General features: G+C 41.3%; 1 protein-coding gene across 2 annotated transcripts in view; it reads right to left on the bottom strand.

Moving 5' to 3' along the window:
- Window positions 1-15,966, bottom strand: part of CUNH10orf90 (chromosome unknown C10orf90 homolog) — a 187,919-nt gene extending 171,953 nt beyond the window's left edge. For both annotated transcript variants that reach the window (XM_073552758.1, XM_073552759.1), the window contains exon 1: window positions 15,747-15,966. In XM_073552758.1, coding sequence (XP_073408859.1) covers window positions 15,747-15,819 — 73 coding nt within the window. In that variant the 5' untranslated portion in view covers window positions 15,820-15,966. The remainder of the gene's footprint in view (window positions 1-15,746) is intronic.
- Window positions 15,967-19,935: the final 3,969 nt, after the last annotated feature.

The following is a 19,935-nucleotide window of genomic DNA, read 5'->3' as shown; positions in this document are numbered from 1 at the left end:
ACACCACCGTACTATCAGGGGCCCTGTGCCAGTGCCGTCGCCAACGAGTGGGCCCCCCTGCTTGCTCAGGATCACAGCACTTGCAAAGTTGAAATACTGTGCAGTGAGATGGAAGATGGGGACGACGAGGAATCCAGACAAGTACAGGGATTCCCTAGCGAGGAGACTTATTTGATTGTTTTCAATGTTGGGACAGCAATTTTTGGGGAGCACTATACTCTAGAGAATGATAGATGGGGCCCACCATACACTGGAACATTCCAAAGGTGGACATCAGACACTGGAGCAGCATTTACAGGGCCCATTATACACTAGAGCATTAGAAATGGGGCCCATTATGTTTGGAGCATTATTTGGGCCCATAAGACAGTGGAGCTTCATCCATGGGGACCAACATATACTGTAGCATTATGTGGAGCTCATCATATACTGTTTCAAACATTATATGGGACCAATGATTCTGTATGGAGAAATAGATGGGCCTCGTCATGAGATGTGAAAAGTGTAGTATTTTTTATTGTACTATACCGCTATTTCTCTGCCGTATCGGAGCATGATGAGTTGTGGTATGTGTTAAAGGGGCGCTCTTTCGCCCAGGGCACATGAAAACCTGGAGCCAGCCCTCCCCCCCACAGTCTGTAGCCATATAACCCCCATTTTTCAGTGCGTAACTTGTATTATGAAGTTAATTAAGGTTGACAAGCTTAAGTAAGAAGAATTGATGCTTTTGGCATTCAAATGGGCACTGTAGGTGTGTTTCCTGTCCTCCTCTCACTGCCGACTTTTATTCCCCATTGACTTACATTGGGTTTCGTGTTTCGGGACGACCCCGACTTTTCCCTATAATCGGCCGATCTTGCTCGACCCGACTTTTGGAAAAGTCGGGTTTCACGAAACGAAACGCGACCCTAAAAAACCAAAAGTCGCTCAACTCTAGAAATGACATATCAAAGACTAAAAAAGAAAAAAATGTCGAGATGAGAGGGTGTGTAGATATGATGCTGGAGATGATATGCATCCATGGTAATCTGATTTCAGCATATTATGTATAAGCCTCCTTTCAAAATATTGATTTTCCATAGAAAGATGAACTGAAAAGAAGTCAACAAAAGAAGCATTGTTTTCACGTGGGCCGAGGAATCTTCACATGCTCGGCCGGGGTAATCGATATAAAATAAATCCCATTTAAAAGATTTTATATGATTGAAACTGCAACAAAGTGCTAGGATATTGCTTTCCATTTAATATGGAGCTGCTGAATGTTCTGAGTGCGTTATTGTTACCGTACGCCGAGGCTTCATCTTGCTGATAGCGTGCATTAAACTTTAACTACATCACAGACAGGAGACTGAACTTCTCAAGATTTTAGCTGTGCATCACAATAAAGATGTTTTAAACTATCTAATGTGAATGTTCACTTCTGATGTCTTTAGGCGTTGGCAGTCACCTTACAAGATAGCATCGGTCATGGAGTATTATGCAAGGACCCTCCAACAGGAAAGGGAGTTAATTAGCTAATAGGTAGAAACTGAAATAGGGGGATCCCTATCATGTTGGTGGATATGGACCCACTGCGCTATGGGCCGAGGGAGAGCCTGGAGGGGCGTAATTAAGAAACCACCTGGTTCTTCACTAGAGTCCCCGATTGTATGGTTAGACTTGAGCCGCAGGTGGTTGCCAGGACAGACCCCAGAACCGCAGCAGCTGATTGCAAGTAGACAGGGACGTAGGTACAGACTCGGAGTAGCTGGTAAGACAGGAACGGGATCATGGCCAGGACGGATTAGAGCTGGTTCAGATGGAGCGGATTTAGGACTGTCGGACAGAATCAAGGTCCAGGCAGAACCGGAACGGAGATTCAGACAGGATGGACTCAGGGTATAGGAATTGATTCAGACAGGACAGGTTCAGGGATAGGTTTCAGGTTCAAACAGAACTGGTTCAGTAACAGGGACTTGACAATGGACTTTACAACTTGAAAACTCACTAAACACTTATGTTGCTCAGGCAGCTCCCTACAGGGGAAGGTGCCTTATATACTTAGTGTCTCCCAGCTATTGACTGGGAACATATCAAGAGTCTGCACGCTACCATTTTAGGAACAGTGAAACACATGTGCACACTCTAAGTGTACTGCCAGGAGACTTACGTGGCATCTGTAGGCAATGGGACTCAGGAGGTGTGGGGAGAGCAGGAGCAAGGCACGTGGCTTTACGCCCAGGGTGATGAGTATGTCGGTGTCCCTGTTGGGGGGAGAGGCGTACAGGGATGCCGGCATTACAATCTCAAGAACAAAGCTCTGAAAAGTTGGAGCTGCCAATGCGCATACTCCACTCATTGTCTGTGTGAAATTGAGTAACATGCAATGTTGAGAATAATCTGTACAAGAGATAGCTTTAGACCAAACGTTCATTGGGTAGACAGCTTTTCCTTCCCGACTCTTCCGTACTCTTGAGTGCTTGCCTCAGGGAGAGAGGAGAAATCTATCTGGAAGTGTATCTCCCCTTAAAGAGGTTGTCCACTACTCAGGAAGCCTTCTTCCCAATCCCCATGTTTCCTCGAGTAAAATGACAACACCTATACTCACCTCCAAAGCCGGCACCGGTGCAGTGGTGTTGGCACTAGCTCTCCCAGAGATCACTTGACTTTGTCATGTTATTCGATCCCTGAGGCCAATTAGCATCCGCGTCCCTCTCCCCTGCTTTGGACAAATCAGACATCCTGGGGAAGTGAGAGCTGCGGCTGCTTTCTTCACTACCTCCGAATGTCAATTATGTCCAAAGGAGAGGGAGAGTTAAGACAGTGCTGATTGGTCTCAGGGATTGTGTGACAATGTCAAGGAATCCGTATGAAAGCCAGTGTCAACCCTTCTGGCACTGTATCAGTTTTTGAAATTCCATCTGCTCAATCCATATTTCCTCTGACATCATCTATCAGAGAAGAGTCAGTAAGCCACCTTAAAAATGGGCAAACAGTTCTGCCATGTTCGGCTGACTTTTAATCTTAGTTATCACATTACACATAAGAACATGAGCAATTATGTTGCTAGACTCACTCATAAACCATCCACATCCCAAAAATATTCTATTGCTCAGGCTGTGGCTATTGTGCATCTGGATAGAAGTGATCCATCTCACTGTGTGTATCATTAGAATTATTGTCAAGCCCAAATCACACAACAAATCCCTTATCGAAATATTTGTCATGTAATATAGTGCAGACACAGGGAAACCAATGTATTTTCCAATGGAAAAAAAGAAATTAAACCAATTTTAGCCATTCTACTTCTGCATAGACACACATAAGAAATTCAAGGTCAACTTTTGCTAATTATTATGATTCTAGCAATGTCATCCTGCAGCTCGCAGTAAATTTATTATTCACCTGTCGAATATATTTTCAAATGGAACATAACTATAAATCATCATAATTATAAGTGCAAGCATTATCCGATTATTATGTCCATTAAACTGTTTTTTTCCATGCATATATGGTATTTTTTGTTCACCTCTGATTACTTAAACCTAACATCTGTCCATCTGTCTTTTTTTTTTCCCCAAAATATTATTTCAAAGATGTCACTAGATCAGGCACGGCATCGCTCAATGCAAATGTATGAGGCGAGGCCGCGCACACACAGTGCGTGCTCTGGGGGAAATCATAAGTTTGCAATCACACAGAATGATTGCAAACTTATTATTTTGGACTGGACAACCCCTTTAAATCCTTCTAAGCATTATGTAGAAACAGGAAGCCTCTTTTCCCTGCATGAGTCATCATTAAAACTACAATTCCCCATCACTGCAAAGTCCCTGGCAGTCTGACTCAGCCACCTCTTCTACTCCTGATCGAGCTGCTCCAATCCTCCCCCTGCCAGGGACTTTACAGTGAGATAGAATTGTAGTTCTAGTGATGACTCATGCAGAGAAAAAGAGACTTCCTTCTAGAGCTTAGAGGGAATTCAGCTAGCCTGTTTTTAATCATGTCATGAGGCTAAAGGAAACGAGAAGAATTAGATACGTAGAAAGGCAAAATGAGTAATTGTAAGTACACAGTGATCTATAATATGATGATTGCAATATATTAAAAGGATATAACTTTGATGGGAGGAGAAGTGTTTCTTTAAAGGGAAACTGTCACCTATTTTTAGCATATAAGATGTGGCCACCGCCATCAGGGGCTTATCTACAGAATTCTGTAACGCTGTAGATAAGCCCCCGATGTAACCTGAAAGATAAGAAAAATGCGTTAGATTATACTCACCCAGGGGCAGTCCGGGTCCGGTTTGGGTCTGGAGGGTGTCACGGTCTGGTCCAGCACCTCCCATCTTCTAGCAATGACGTCCACTTCTTTGCTTCCCGTTGCGGCTCCGGGGCAGGTGCACTGCTCTGCCCTGTTGAGGGCAGATCAGAGTACTGCAGTGCGCAGGCACCGGAAGAGGTCCAGCGCCGGCGCACTGCAGTACTCTTCTCTGCCCTCAACAGGGCAGAGCAGTGCACCTGCCCCGGAGCCGCAATGGGAAGCAAAGAAGAGGACGGCATCGTATGAAGATGGGAGGCGCCGGACCGGACCACTATATCCTCTGGACCCGGACCCCCCGGTGAGTATAATATAACTCCTTTTTCTTCTCTTTCAGGTTACATCAGGGGCTTATCTACAGCATTCTGTAAGGCTGTAGATAAGCCCCTGATGGTGGTGGCCACATCTTATGCCAAAAAATAGGTGACAGTTTCCCTTTAAGAATACAACCAATTTTATTTTACACGTTTATATTTTAGGTTTTTTTCAGGCTAATTATAGAAGCTTATAAAAGAAAGCACCAAACAAAACCTGCACTTGTTCAACAGTCTTTAAAATGTAGAGAGGGAAAGAGTTTTCATGAGATCACTTTGCTTCGACAATTAAATGCAGAACATTTTCGTCACTCCCAAAAATGCAGCAGGAAAGAAAGCCAGTGTACATGGGCCTGATAGTTTAAAAAAAAAAATGCACAAAAATTCCTTCTTAAATAAATATATAAATAAGTAAATAAATGCCTGTATAGGTCAAAAAATGATCCAACAGTTTGAAAAATTCTAATAGTTAAATACTTATTTAGTTTCAAAATGTAAAACTAAAAAATTCCAGTTAATTAGCAAAAAAAAAAGTCTGCTTATTTGATCAAAAATATTAACACGTCAATATAGTTTTAAAAATACACAAAATGCCCACGTAATATAAACCTACCATAAATGAAAACCTTGTTTAAGGCACACAATTATTATAGACTCGTTTATTATTTAATCATTTAGATATTGATCATCAACCTTTCGAATTTCATGAAAACTTTTTTCTCCTTTGTTCGTGCCTCTGATTCAGATCCCAGGAGATTTGTTTCCATAGCTGCAAGGGAAAAACAAAGAGATGCTTGTCTTGTAACGTCAGAAGGTCCCGTGATTGGACGAGTTTGGTGCCATTGTGACTCCTCATCTATCATGCATGCAATGAAATGGCGATGTGGGTGAAAAGACTGGAACGGACACCGGCACCTGCTTAAAGGCGACCTGTCAGCACTTTTTTAAATATGGAAGTTGTGGCTTGGCTGTGTAGGTGCTAGTCCCTCAGAAAATATGATATCTATTTTTGCAGAGATCCAACGTACCAGTCATGAGAAATGTATCATAGAAGTCATATGCAAATCAAGCTGGAAGTGCACTGGGGGCGTGTCTATACACATGGAACAATTAGTCCAAGTGCATTGACACGCCTCTAGTGCACTTGAAGGTTCACTTTAACTTTTTTTATCTATGTTTTTCTTATACAATTTTTTTTTCATTATTTTAAAGTACAAATATGACTTTTTATTACATAGATATTGTTAAAGCAATGCAAAAAAAATATAGTTTCTACAATATAAATCATTTTTCCTTGATAGTTTACTGTCCAAAATCAATATTCAAAAGGAAAAAAAAAAACATTCTATAGGCTTACATGTTTTTCTTTTGTCTTTAAATTTAGTGCATATGCTGTAAAATAACACATTTAAAGGGATTGAGCAGGTTTAGAAAACCATTGCTGCTTTGCTGAATTGTCCTCCTTGGAAGGTGAACTGATTGCGATTCTTCATCCTTAATCACAATAAGAATACCAGCCTCATCAGGCCTTAGAGATCTTTTTAACCCCTTTCTAACATAGGATGTAATAGTACATTCTACATCAGAAACTGAGCCTTCCTCATACATGTGCCAGCTGTGTTATGCAACTGACACCTGCTTTTAGCATCAGCAACTGGAGCTACCTATGATATCTGCTGTTTAACCAGAGATGCCGCTGTCAGTCATTGACAGTTGCATTTAAATGGTTGCGATTGGCCTGCAGAAGGTCACGTGGGTCAGATGGGTTACCATTGCGCCCAGGAGTCTACTGAAGGCCTCCTGTTGTTGTCGTCATCTTTGTATTTCCATAAACCCCAGTTAGTGGATAGACTTCATATGACATCATTCATTTTTGCTATATCCTGCAATACCAAAATATTGCAGGTTCAAGTCCCATAAAGAAAACTTAAAAAAAAATAATAGAAAGTTCTTAAAAATTTAGGAAATTACAAAAATAAACACATTTGGTATCACCTAAAAGTGCAATCTATGAAATTATAAAAATGTATTAACTCGCGTGCTATAAATAAAAAAAAAAAATTAAGCTCGCAACCCCCCAAAAAAATGGGATAAAAAGCAGTTGTAAGAAGATGAGCCAGAACAGAGCCCGCAGTTCTCTATGCAATTTGGGGCCGGAACTATCGGGACTGTCACCATTGTTGCCAGAGCATGATTTTACTGATTGGGGAGGACCTTTGCACTGGACAGTAGGGTGCGTGGGGGAGATAAAAAGGATGGAGCGCGGGAACAGGGGAGATTTGGCGGGAAGGCGACATGAGTACAAGGAGAAGGTTGACTCCCTCTCCACTGCTCCGACTCCGAAAGCCACATACGCTATTTCCCTGCAGACTGACTTACCATTGGAAGCCATCCTGACTGAGCAGCCCCTGGACGTTCCCATACCGGTCCGGTCCTTATCGCTCGCAGTGAAAGATAATTTTACTCGCTCTGATCGTAGCCAGCCAGTCAGAGGTTGGCACGCTGCCGTGGCCTGCAAGCTTTTATGCTGCTCGTGTTCTGCGACATCCCAGAGGAACCAGCAAAAGAGACTGTTTCTACCTACCAACGCATCCAAGCCAAGCAAGCCCGGATACTTCGGCACGGTCGGGAGACAGTGCTTTTCATTCCTTCGCAACAGAGCCAGAGGCATTGTCCACGATCAATGACGCCAGCGGGAGATATTCCAGCCTAACCCCAACAAGAACTTCAAGTGATAATTTACCTCTTTCGTACATTCCCTCTACTCCCCAAATATTGTGTTTTTGTGAAAATTCTGTTGTTGCGCTCAGTGTTTGTGTGCGATTTAGTTGTTGATTTCATCTCCCTGTGCGAAATGTCCCTTGTATCTTAATAACCTGTTCAAAGTAAACTTTGTTAACCCCTTCTCTGCCTCCTGCTCTTCAATGCATCCAACGAACTTCACTTCCAGTACCTTTATACAGTCAACACCATAATGTACCATGTACCATAATGTACCATAATGGCCCGAATAAACGTCAGAGCAGCATGCAAAAGAAAACAAACCCTCATGCGAGTATGTAGGCACGAATAGAGAAAATGAACCTTTCTTCCGTTTCTGACCTGGATTCCAGCCTGGTGAGTTCCTACACGTTCTGCACCATAACGTAACCAAACAAGGTGTTCTTTACATTGAGGTGTCCTCCTTGGAAGATTAACTACCGTAATTACCATTTTTTCTCCTTTATCGCAATAAGGATACCAGCCTCATCAGGTCTTAGAGATTTTTTTTTTACCCCCTTCCAACATAGGATGTAATAGTACGTAGCTCTTGGAAGAAGGGAAGAAAAAAAGGTAAGTGCAAAAATAACATTTGTCTGCAGCAGGGAGGGGTTAATAACGTAAGCAGTTTGGATTGTGAACTGTGATGACAGAGCCCCCTTTAAAGTTGTAGCTTTTATCGGCAGTGTACACTGTGTGTGAACCCGGGCTAATGTTCGATATTCTGGGTTTTATTACGGCAAACGAATTGTTAAAGGGAGATAACGCGGCCATTTACCTATAATAAAGAATGTGAGATGAGGACGTGTGATAGCCCTCCCTTATAGAATTCATCCGCACATATCTCAGACCTCATCCTACATAAATCTCAGCCCTCGTTATAATGTATCCTCACCTTCATCTGCACCTGAAATGAATCCCGTTGGCAATGTGACCCTATCACCCGCAATCGTTTTTTCCTTTTGATTTTCCATTAGATGTTCAATGTGACAAAGCCACAGTGCTCAGGGGAAGGCTTTCACCTTGAGATGATTTTTTTGTCAAACTTCCTGGCATCATAAAGCTTAATGCCTTGCCCTTGTGTTAGATTTATCTTTATGCATTTAGCTTCTTATAGTCACAACAACGTTCCAGTATATAAATAGTTTATTGCTGATTTTATTAAACTTGAACATAACAAGCAGTTCTAGAAAAAAAATGCTTATACCGTAGTGTTCACATGTCCTTCTCGGGACGGATTATGAGAAGGACACAAGGGGCACATGACTAAAGGTCTCCACCCCTACGGGACTTCCACCAGCCCAGAACCTATCCCATAATATTTATAAGGGTCTAAAAACACAGCCAATTGTATGGACCTTCTATTACCAAATGTCCTACTTGTTGCTGAAATCTAGGGAAAACACAAAGGGCCTAGAGGCCTCCACCAACTAAGGGACTGAAAGAACTTCCAACCCACTTCTCTGTCTAGACCTGCCAATCCATTGGCTAATCCACCTCTCAGAAAGACAGGGACCTTTTGATGGTCATTTCTTGATCCTATTTTACCCAACATTTGAGTCATGATTTGTGGGTCAATAATTAGTCATTCCATGTCCTATTCACTTTGACCCATATTTGCATAATCCAACTCCCATATTGATCCATTTAATGTACAAAACAATTAAAAAGACCCACCCACTATACAAAATTTTATTAAATGTATGTTAAAAGGGTGGCTTAAAGTAGAGGTTAGTCAAAGGGATGGGTGAGGGCGAGGGTGTTGACCCTAGTGATGGTCTGATGGTTTCTCTATCTTACCGCTGAGGTTGGCACCCTAACGGGAAAGTGGCGCCCCCGCTCAACGTTACTGACCTTGTTAAACCTTGTAAAGGAATAGCACCACCGTGAATAAACAGCAAGCACACAGTTAGGCACATAGGAGAGTCATAATCGATGTTTTGACAAGTAATGCACATAAAAAACGTAATTATACGTCCAAGGTCATAGGTGTCACCAAATAATAGTAAAGAGGAAGGTGGAGGGGTGGTATACTTGGAGACATAGGTAATGATAATAAATAATAGGTATATTGACCCTAATTCAGAGGCTGGAAGTTTCCCTACCTGACCACGGAGGTTGGCGGCACCCTAAAAATCAATATGACGCCCTGTTTGACATCATTAGCCCTCAGTGACCCTAGCTAAACCCTGCAAGGGAGCAGCCTCCCCAGATTTTCAGAATGTAATAGTGCGCTGGGCACTATCATCTCCATTGGGAAGACTGCCCTGTTGTAAATCTTCCTCTACCTGTATAGATCCCCTGATGAACCCCTATTATTAGAGGTGGGAAACACGTAGGTATGAAAACTTGGAACATTAATGACGATAAGTACTCTTTAGATATTATTTGTTTTGTGTCTTATTTTTTTTGGGGGGGCTATCATTCCTTAAGATGTTCCTGTGTCTCTGCATTACCCGTATGGTGGTTTTATTGTGAGCGTACGTCCAACTCCCCAATCCTTGGGCATATTATGAATTACTTAATAGATCTATTTAATAACAGCAATTCTGGAATTATCTTATTATCCAGGTTTGATTAGTTTGCATCTCAGGATATATGATTTTTACCCTTTTGAGGCCATTGGACATGTGCAATTGGATGATATATGTTATTTAGGGACTATTCAGTCTCATGTTATGGGCATATTTTCTCTATAATAACTATAGTATTATGGCCAAGGTGTTCTAAATCAATTCAGGATTTTGCCAAGGCCATAGGGATTGTGCAGTATTTACCCCTATAGACCTCTTTTTAGGGACCATTAGGGAACATTATTATTATTTTTTTGATCTGGGTCAAACCTCCACTATGCCTACTGTTTATCCCTATACTATGAGGTATATGTGAATGGACACATTGAGAGTCTTTTTTGTATACACTTTTTTGGAATTGGTTTTGACTTATCATTTGATTTGCCACATCTATTTCTATATTATATTATGAACATCTGGGGGGACTTCTCCCTTGCAGAGTCTTGCTACAGTCACTAAGGGCTAGCCGATGTCGAGCGGGGGCCCATATCGACTCTTAGGGTGCCATCCTCCATAGTCAGGTAGGGAAACTTCCAGGCTCTGAATTAAAATCACTATTAATTACGATCATTAATTACCTGTTTCTCCAAGTATCCAACCCCTCCCTTGCCGTTATTTGATGCCACCTATGATCTTGTGCATCAACTTGCCAAGAAGTCAGCATGGGTTTGTAACTAATAAGTCATGTCAGACTAACTTAATTTCCTTCTATGACGGTATCACTGATTGGGTGGATCAAGGAAATGCTGTAGATATAGTATATCTTGACTTCAGCAAAGCATTTGACAAAGTCTCTCATACAATCCTTATTGAAAAAATGATTAAGTATGGAATGGACAAGGCAACTGTTAGGTGGATTCATAACTGGCTTAGTGATCGGACCCAAAGAGTGGTCGTAAATGGCTGCACATCCAGTTGGAAGAATGTCTCAAGTGGGGTACCACAGGGCTCTGTCCTGGGCCCTGTATTGTTCAACATCTTTATCAACGATTTAGATGAAGGAATTGAGGGTAAACTGATTAAATTTGCTGATGACACAAAGCTAGGAGGGATAGCTAATACTAGAGAAGAGAGAGAGAGGATTCAAAAAGATTTAAATAAACTGGAGAAGTGGGCAGCAACTAACAGAATGGTTTTTAACAGGGAGAAATGCAAAGTACTACATCTGGGCAATAAAAATGGAAAAAGCATATATAGAATGGGAGGAATAGGGCTAAGTGACAGCACATGTGAAAAAGACTTGGGTATACTAATAGATCACAGACTGAATATGAGTCAACAGTGTGATGCAGCAGCAAAAAAGGCAAATGCAATTCTAGGATGTATTAACAGAAGCATACAGTCTAGATCACGTGAAGTCATTATTTCCCTCTACTCCTCTTTGGTCAGACCTCATCTGGAGTACTGTGTCCAGTTTTGGGCACCACATTTTAAAAAAGACATCAACAAACTGGAGCAAGTTCAGAAAAGAGCGACCAGAATGGTGACCGGTCTGCAAACCCTGTCTTATGAGGAAAGGTTGCAGGATTTGGGAATGTTTAGTTTGCAAAAGAGAAGACTGAGAGGAGACTTAATAGCTGTCTACAAATATCTAAAGGGCTGTCACATTGTAGAAGGATCAACTTTATTCTCATTTGCACAAGGAAAGACTAGAAGCAATGGGATGAAACTGAATGGGAGGAGACACAGATTAGATATTAGAAAAAACTTTTTGACAGTTAGAGTGATCAATGAGTGGAACAGGCTGCCACGAGAAGTGGTGAGTTCTCCTTCAATGGAAGTCTTCAAACAGAGGCTGGACAGACATCTGACTGGGATGATTTAGCGAATCCTGCTTTGAGCAGGGGGTTGGACCAGATGGCCCAGGAGGTCCCTTCCAACTCTACGATTCTATGATTCTATGATTCTATGAAGTCAATTCTATGACCCTCATTTGTGTCTAACTGTGTGCTTGCTGTTTATTCACGGTGGTGTTCTTCCTTTGCAGGGTTTAACAGGGTCAGTAAGGGTGAGCCGATGTTGAGCGGGGGCGCCACTTCGTTTCCCCCTAGGATGCACCCATTGCCAGCAGTGTGTGCGATGTGAGGATTCACAAATCTGCAGCATCATAAAGTGACTGCAGACTTATATCCTAAGGCCAGAAAACCCATTAAAAGGTTGGGTCCACACATGACGAAAAGTTTACATAAAACTGTTGCGGCGTTTAAAAGTGTTTTATGCCAGAAAACTGGAGAAAACACCTACATGGTCTAATTATAAGCACCATATTCATAACAATAACAGTGGCCAGATAATAAAGATGTCTATATAACAATCACATACTGTGCCTCACCGGTATAAACTGAAAATGACCACCATAAATTGCTCAAATCATGTAAATGGTCATTATAAACCGCACAGCTCAATGTCTAACTATAAATACAGTGGGAAAAATAAGTAATTGACACACTGCCAATTTTGCAAGTATTCTCATCTACAAAGAATGGAGAGGTCTGTAATTTTGATCATAGTTACACTACAACTGTGAGAGACAGAATCTGAAAATAAAAAGCAAAAAATCACATTGTATGATTTTACATAATTATTTGCATTTTACAGCATGATATAAGTATTTGATCGCCTACCAACCAGCAAGAATTTTGTCTCCCACAGACCTGTCAGTTTTTCTTTAAGAAACCCTCCTACCCTGCACTCATTACCTGTATTAATTGCTCCTGTTTGAACTCGTGACCTGTATAAAAGAAACCTGTCCACACAATCAATCACACTCCAACCTCTCCACCATTGCCAAGAACAAAGAGGTATCTAAGGACACAAGGGGCAAAATTGTAGACCTGCACGAAGCTGGGATAGGCTACATGACAATAGTTAAGCAGCTTGGTGAGAAGACAACAACTGTTGGCAGAATTATTAGAAAATGGGAGAAACACAAGATGACTGTCAATCTTCATTGGTCTGGGGCTCCATGCAAGTTCTTGTCTCGTGGGGTAAGGCTGATTCTGAGAAAGGTCAGGAAACAGTCCAGAACTATATGGGAGGACCTGGTCAATGACCTAAAGAGAGCTGGGACCACAGTCTCAAACATTACCATTAGTAACACACTACACTGTCATGGATTAAAATCCTACACAGTAATCAAGGTCCCATGCTCATGCCAGAACATATCCAGGCCCATTTGAAGCGCATCAATGACCATCCGGATTATCCAGAGGAGGCATGGGAGAATGTGGTCATATGAGACCAAAATAGAACTTTTTGCTTTCAGCTCCACTCGCCGTGTTTGGCGGAGGAAAAAGGATGAGTACAACCCTAACTACACCATACCAACCGTGAAGCATGGTGGAGGAAACATCATACTTTGGGGGCACTTTTCTGCAAAGGGGACAGGAGACTGCACCATATTGAAGGAAGCATTAATGGGGTCATGTATAACATTATGTTCTGTTTTTCTATTGTATCAAATATAAATTTCATGCAAATAAAATGTAAAATATTGGATTTTATTTTTAGATTCTGTCTTTCACAGTTGAAGTGTATCTACAATAAAAATTCACCATATTGGCTGTGTATCAAATATTTATTTTCCCTACTGCATATACAAGCGAGTGGTCAGAAACACCGATCAACTGCAGAGGCAGACCCTGGTCATTAGATCATTAAGTAATGGCAAATTTTAGCATATTCATTGGAATATCTGAAATGAAAATTTCTATCCTAAATGGGTTTTCTGTTTTTTTGTAAAAAAAACTGTCTCCCAGCTGCAGGTTTTTTTTTTTTGCTTTTTTTTAAATTGGGCTTTTCTCAACCTTCCTTGGTCCAGCGCTGAGTCGCTGCTGCTTCTAGTGTCTGTTATTGTCTTCAGTACTTATGTCATCTTGTCAGCATTGCAGACAATCCGTAAGCTCCACAGATCTGAGCAGTTCATGCCATCAAAGCCGCTGAACTCAGTTATTGGCGGCAGCGCTGTTGACATAATGTCAGTTCTGCAGACAATAACAGACACGGGGAGCAGGGGCAGAGACTCATATCTGGACCTGGGGATGGTGGGAAAACCCTGTATACAGGCTTTTTTTTAAAAAAACAAACTGCAGATGAGAGACAGATGTTTTTCAAAACCCCTTTAATTTTGAGCATTGTACAGGAACCAGAGGTCTGACCTCCACTGATCAGACTGTCACAGCACATCCTATTGACATTGCACTATAGGAATAGCCCTTTAAGGCTTCACAGTAGTTTGCAACTTAGGTTGTAAAATATTTAACATGATGGATCAACTTCCATCATCTTAAACGTTTGGAAAGTTGAAAGCCTTGGACACAAACTGAGGGGGACAATAAATTACAATTTAACAAATGGCTTTTTTATGATTTTAAAAGCACAGAGTCCCAGCACAATTTACAACCGTTATAAATGATGCTCCTGTCGTCATTATGGTTTTTTCATGGAGACTTTTACGAAAACCTTTGGCAAAATCTGAATTGGGTAGATTGTTCTTATTTAAAGTAAAAAAAAGAAATATATCATTTTTTTTTCTAAAAAAAAATAATACACTACGATTTAATGGTAACAGAATTTATGCTGGAGATTCCTTGGTAAAAAAAAAATCAACAATCAATTACGATGCATAAAAAAACTAACATGGGCTGAAAGGGTGTTGGTTTGTGTAGAATCCACTTCCTAGAGCATGGTGCACATTGGATCCAACCATTTTGTCTGCATTGTAAGGCCTCATTCACACGTCAGTAATAATAATCTTTATATAGCGCTAACATATTCCACAGCTCTTTACGGTTTGCACACATTATCATCACTGTCCCCGATGGGGCTCACAATCTAAATTCCCTATTAGTATGTCTTTAGAATGTGGGAGGAAACCAGAGTGCCCAGAGGAAACCCATACAAACACAGGGAGAACATACAAACTCCTTGCAGATGTTGTCCTTGTTGGGATTCAAACCCAGTACCCCAGCGCTGCAAGGCTGTAGCACTAACCACTGAGCCACCGTGCCGCTCTCACTATTTTCCATGAACGAAAAAAGCAGACATATTACTTTGATAAGAGTACGGTCCGAGTGTCATCAGTTTTTCTCATACGCGGAGAAAATAAAGAACAAAAAGTTCCTCCACGTTCTCTTTTCTGATAGTCCGTGAAAATCAGACTGCACTCAGAGGTCCTCCGAGTGCACTACAATTTTTTTTAAGGACCAATAGACTTCCATTGTCAATATTGATCATACCCAAAGTCAGACATATCTCTGACATCTTCCAAGGACCACTTGGTCTGCAAAAAATCATGGACATGTGAATGTCCACATAGACACAGGTATGAGTGCTGCTAACCACAGATAGAACTCCTATGCAAAAAATGGATATCTGAATGAGGCCTAAATCAAGAAATGTTCTTAGCCATTTAGCACAAGAACTATTTTGGCCTCAATGACCCAGCTTTTTTTGTTTGTTTGCTTGTTTTTGTATCATTGCATGACAAAAGTTTCAAGAGGATTTACAGTGGAATGTCTGTTTGTTCCACTAGCTCCTCCCCCTCCATAGAATCTCATGAGCAGCAACTGTCATCTCCTATCTCAGTAATGTGAATATCTGTATTCATAGAACATGAATTTAGAGTGAAAGATCAATCCACAAGCAGATTTCTCTAATATATATTAAAGTTTCTTATTTTCATGTGCATAATTTTCTTATGGGACAACAAATAAATTGACGGATATTCTTTAGGCAGGGTCAATGACGAACAGCAACATAAAACTCAACGGTTCAGGGCAGCCATTAAGCTTATGCTTACCAAAGTAGCATTCTTTCTTCTTGACGGAGTAATACCGGGTGAGATGAACTTGTGTAAGGAAAGTCTTTCCCATATCAGACCTTTCGGGAAGCGAAAAAGGGGGATGTAAGTTTTTAAAGGATCGTTCTATGGGGAATCATCCGTGTCTGTTTACAGTGACCGGGACTGTAACTTGTTGCATTAGTAACAGGGAACGCCAGGATCTGCCCTTTATCCGAGCCTGCGCTGTAGCCATGAATAATGAATGCCGTTCACATCTCATCACTGGAATCCTATTCATTCTATTCAGAGACTATATTACCCTTCCTCCTAAACCTGCAGACGCATGAAGGTTATACTACCGCTGCTCCGACTGTCCGACCGTCAGTTGTCAATAAGCAAATTAAACTCGCATATTTTAATTTTTCATCCTAGATTTGATCTCGTCTTTTTCAGATCCCGCATTCACCCAGCGCAAAATGTATAAAGGAAGCTTTGGGCATAAATGTTTCATTTCCCCTAACTTTAATATTTAAGTCCGGGCTCTTAGTTCGGATTGTTTCTTTCAGCAAAGTTAAGAGCAGAATTTTGAAGCTTAATACCTGCACATACAATATTGCAAGCCGTATTCCCTAGATCTCGGCAGATGAGCTCCGGCCGTACGAGACAGAAACTTAAAAAATCCAACTTACTTAAGCTTTGTCAAATATAATAAAGAAATGATAATATCTAGGCTGATGAGGATGAATATTTGACGCAATTGTGGCTCGTGAACTCTGAATAACCCTTGTCGAAAAATGCCAGATATTGGCTGATGAGTCTACTGAAAGGAGGTCTCTCAGGAAGAACACTTATCGCTTATCCACAATGTAGGGGATAAATATATGATCGCTGGGGTCTAACAATGGTGAATACGGATCTTGCAAAAATTAATTCGGACAGATTCGCTCTAATTCGGCAGACAGGTTCAATTTAGTCCAATTATATCAGGTCTGAATCTAAACGGCCGTGATGGCAAAGGTCAAAAAATGATACTCCACTTTTCCTTATATTTCCCCTTTCCCTTCCCTTTCTTATACCTCCTCCAACACCTCCACGCTAGTTCTAGAGCATTCTTTCCCAAACTCCAGTCCTCACTGCCCCCAACAGGTCGTGTTTTCAGGATTTCCTTAGTATTTCACAGGTGATGGAAGTATCATCAAGGCATCAGGAATTCTCTCACATGTGTAACACTATGGAAATCTTGAAAACATGACCTGTTGGGGTCCGCAAGGACTGGAGTTTGGGAACCACTGATCTAGAGTCTTCTATTCTTCCCTGTGATCAATTGCGTCACCCCCTTCCCACTTGACTGCATGAGGTCAATCTGAGTCCTGTGATTGGCCTCACGTGGTCACATGAGGGGGAGACACAAGTCATGAGTTTTCAGAGGCTGCTCATATTATCAGGGCAGTAAAAGTGAGCATTCAGTTTTGATTTATTGTAACCTCTTCCCGGTACACAAAAGAACGCAGCAAAATGGCTGCAGTGTGAATCGAATCCCGAAAAATTATGGTGAATCCAATTTTTTTTTTAAAGTTCATAGCAAATGCCATTAGATAGGAATCGATGCGCTCATCTATAATAGGGACCCCCAACCAATCATGAGACGTAGAGGAGTTGTAGATGACTGATTTATTCACTTTCTATGACACAGAAGGACACAGAACTGTGCAGTCATCATCAGGCTTACTGATAGTGAATTTAGCACAGGTCACGCATTACATTCACACAAGGAACTTTTGACCCCCTGTTCTTGTGACTGATGGGGATCAACTTTCAGCATACATTTATCTCCTATGCACAGTCATTGCTTGGATCCAGTGAATAATGAATTCATCATATTCTTATAACTTCCATAATAAATAGAATCCATGCAACAGATGCGAATGAAGTCTGACTTAGGCCGAGGTCACACTTGCAAGAAACTCACATGAGTCTCGCGTCTCAATACCCGGCACTGCCGCCGGCACTCGGGACCGGAGTGTGTGGCTGCATGTTTATCTATACAGCTGAGCGGAGCGCTCCGGTCCCGACTGCCGGTGGCAGTGCCGGATATTGAGACGCGAGATTCGTGCCAGTTTCTTGCAAGTGAGTCCCCAGCCTTAGAGGGGTGATCCATCTTTGGATATTTTTTTTGAATTAAAAGTAATATATTGGACTAAATATTCTTTCTTCAGTAGGGATACATTAAAAATGTTGTACGATTTGCCTGCTATAGTCTCTGTGCTTTTCTGCCTATTGCTGGCTATAGAATGAGTTAGCTGAGAATCCGTCATTGGGTTTTATAATTCTGTAGGCTCGGTAACTTTTATCTGTGTTTTTCTGAGCTCCTCTCAGCTGATTTATGACCACACGCCACATCCTATGTTTAATGTGCAGAGTAACAAAGAGCCTGGAAAGGCCACATTTTTTATTAAAACCCAATTGCAAAACTGATTTTTAGCCCAAAATACATGCAATTGAGTAAAAAAAAAAAAAAAAAGTAAAGAGTTTAAGTCAAATGATAGTTATTGAGGGAGTGGAGTCCCCAGCTTATGTATTAAATGGCTATAGATGGCATCGAATGCTGCTGAGCATATTATCATCCAGGCAGAGATTTTCCCATAAATAACAGCTAATAGAGTTTATGAAGGCTGGTCCCGCAGAAGTCAGCTGAATGGTGGGCTAGCCTGAACAGAGAAAGGGGTCCATGACTTCTATACTGATGTCCTATACTTAGGATAGGACTTATTAATATAAAAATTGTTGGGGGTCCAACATCAACCACTATCAGGTGTTTGCACCCGGATGTACACAGAGTACAGATCTGGATAAATCATTACAGCTCTGTGCATTGTGATGTGACTATTCTCAGCCGCTACAGTTCACTTCAACAGGGCAAAGCTGCAGTACCCAGGAATGACCACTGCACGGAGCTGTGCTCTTCTAGCTCTGGTACATCCGGCCACAGTGGGAGCTGAGAGAAACAAAATATAGGAATAGAGACCCTGATTCCAACGATGCATCGCTTAGTTTGCTGGGTGCAGAAGTTGTAATACAATCACAGTTTTTAGATGTCACATGTAGCAGAGCTCAGAAAGCTGACTCTGCCGACACTCCTTATTAGCAGCTGCCTGTGTACATTAGATACAGACAGTAAGCTTCTAATTAATGGTGGGGTGGGGATGGACCAGGATGCACGTGAGTTGTAGTCCTGTAATGTTAATTTCCTGCTGATAAAACACTCATTGCATTGAAACGACAGCACACAGTTTAATAAGTGACACATCGCTGAAATCAGAGTTTCAGCCCCTACCTCGTGCTGCCCTCAGAATAAATAGCAAAAACCTGCTGACAGATTCCCTTTAAATATCTCTACCTTTTAAAACCCGGTTCATCAATTGCGATTTCTAGAAGTCAATTTTGTTTTTTTGTTTTATTTTTCCCATTTTGATTCTTTAAAATTATCCATGAGCTTCACGAATTCAGCTCAGAATCAAAAAACGCTCTTTGTTTTTGTCTTTACCCTCTTTTAGCGATTTTTTTTTTAACACCAAAAGTCGCACGTGCTTCAAATTGATGGTAAAAATGCACCAAATTGAAAATTTCACCAAAAAACAACAAAAAAAGTAACAATTGGTAAAAGGCGCATTTCACATATCTGTCTAAACCATCCAGATAAGTAAAGTGATCGAAAAGAAATACAAAAGGATTTATGCAAGACAGATGACACAAAAAGCGACACAAAGACGTGTAAATAATTAGACATAGAGGTTAAAGCCACAAAGAAGAATCAAATTGTCCCAGAAAATTGGAAAAACAGCAGTGATGAGCCGGGGCTGTGACGCTTTACTGATTTGTTACCGGCAGTGCCTTCTGCGGCGTTTAATGCCGGTATATTGTAGCGTTCCCGGTTTCTTTGCACTGTGTTATCTTCTTTGCCTTGTTCGGTTCATTAGGCCTCCGTTGGCCCCTTTGTACCAGCATTACAGATCGCCACCAGCAGTTGTAGCCACATTGTGCTTTTAAATGGCTTTTCTCGTAGATGCCGGGGGCAATTTTTCCTTCTGGTTCACCATTTCCTTTGTACTGAATCATTAAATACCAGAGAATTCACAGTTCCAGAAATGCAAGTCAGTGACCTACAGTGAAGAGCGTATTTTTATTCGACAGTTACTCTGAAGGTATC

This window comes from Dendrobates tinctorius, unplaced genomic scaffold, assembly GCF_039654945.1.
Source record: "Dendrobates tinctorius isolate UK_male_01 unplaced genomic scaffold, ASM3965494v1 ptg000196l, whole genome shotgun sequence".
NCBI classification, from domain to species: domain Eukaryota; kingdom Metazoa; phylum Chordata; class Amphibia; order Anura; family Dendrobatidae; genus Dendrobates; species Dendrobates tinctorius.
The sequence above is the reverse complement of the archived record's forward strand: the minus strand, read 5'-3'. Positions and strand labels throughout refer to the sequence as shown.